The sequence below is a fragment of the Priapulus caudatus genome, unplaced genomic scaffold (genome assembly GCF_000485595.1).
Source record: "Priapulus caudatus unplaced genomic scaffold, Priapulus_caudatus-5.0.1 Scaffold1897, whole genome shotgun sequence".
Lineage (NCBI taxonomy): Eukaryota > Metazoa > Priapulida > Priapulimorpha > Priapulimorphida > Priapulidae > Priapulus > Priapulus caudatus.
Window position 1 is genome coordinate 39,056 of NW_014578958.1, and position 1,341 is coordinate 40,396.

Below are 1,341 nucleotides of genomic sequence, written 5' to 3' on the forward strand. Positions count from 1 at the left end.
AGGTAGGTAGGTAGGTAGGTAGATAGATAGATAGATAGATAGATAGATAGATATAGATAGACACAGACATAGCAGGTACATACCGTTTGGCTCGGGACCCATTTCTCTGGTAGGACGGACGGCTGCACCGAAAAAGTAGGAACGCATGTTATAGCAAGTCTCAAAACAATTGCCGGATAAAAACGGGAATCAAATGCAGAGTTGAACAACGTGATCATGAATCGAAGCAGACTAACGAAAGGAGAGAATGCGAGAACTCAAACTTACGCTCATAGGGTCTATGTCCCCCAGGGTAATGCCGGAACGTAACCTGGGTACGGTCCGGTATACCAGAACGATACCCTGGTAGCTATCTGATATGGTTAGGGTTAGGAAATTAGAGTTAGGGTTAGGGTTAGGGTTAGGGTTAGGGAGTAGGCATAGACGACTCCCTGGACTCGTTAGTGGAGTAGGCGAGGTACGGTCCGGCATATTAGATAGTACCAGGGTACGTTCCGGTATATCGGACCGTACATAGGGTACGTTCCGGCGGTACCCTGGGGGACATAGACCCTCTCAGCCAAACTTACCGATCAAGCGTCGCTCATCGCCGCTGCTTACCTATCAGATGCAGGCGCCATCTGTCGGCGCAGTTCCGGACTAACGTGAGGTACGACTGATAGAGAGTCAACTACGTCATGCAGTACAGGGAAGAACGAAAGTGACATCATTCACACACATAAACCTTCTACAAGCTCCTCCATCCTCCTCCTCCTCCTCCATACACCTCCTCACACAGTGTAGCAGTGATGCAGCGAGTATAAATTATACGATGAAGACTGTAACAGTGTCAGAACGTGTGCGTTTATTCTCAAACGATTCCTCCTTCGCTCACCTTCTCCCTTAGATACAATAATGCAACCCAAGAAGAGTAGGGGTCTCAACTAGTAGTACGTCACAACAAACTTACAATAATGCAACCCCCTACTCTTGTTGGGTTACATTATTGTATCTACCTCTCCCCATACAATCTCCCCCTCCCCTGTCGCCGCCCAGCTTGAGATGTCGATGAAGTCTTTCTTTCCGCAACTTCTCGAGACAACGACGACGCCTCTCTCGGCCTGGCCTCCTGTCGGACTCGTGACGTAGTCAGATGACGTCATGGCTGAGGGAGAAGCCGGATAGAGGGATGAGAGAGGTGCGGATGAAGCGAGGCGGCTGATAAGGCCAATATCGCATAATGCTTAGTTTGTTGTCACGCGGCTGACCAAAAACAGTCGGCTTTCTGCGTGGAAACATCAGTAACATTTATCAACTCATTATTATTATTATTAATATTATTAATAAAGAGACACATGTTAT

General features: G+C 47.7%; 1 protein-coding gene across 1 annotated transcript in view; it reads right to left on the reverse strand.

Moving 5' to 3' along the window:
- The window catches only part of LOC106817868, a 13,803-nt gene extending 13,701 nt beyond the window's left edge, over nt 1-102 (reverse strand). Inside the window, exon 1 of the mRNA XM_014822580.1 lies at nt 84-102. Coding sequence (XP_014678066.1) covers nt 84-102 — 19 coding nt within the window. The remainder of the gene's footprint in view (nt 1-83) is intronic.
- Nucleotides 103-1,341: the final 1,239 nt, after the last annotated feature.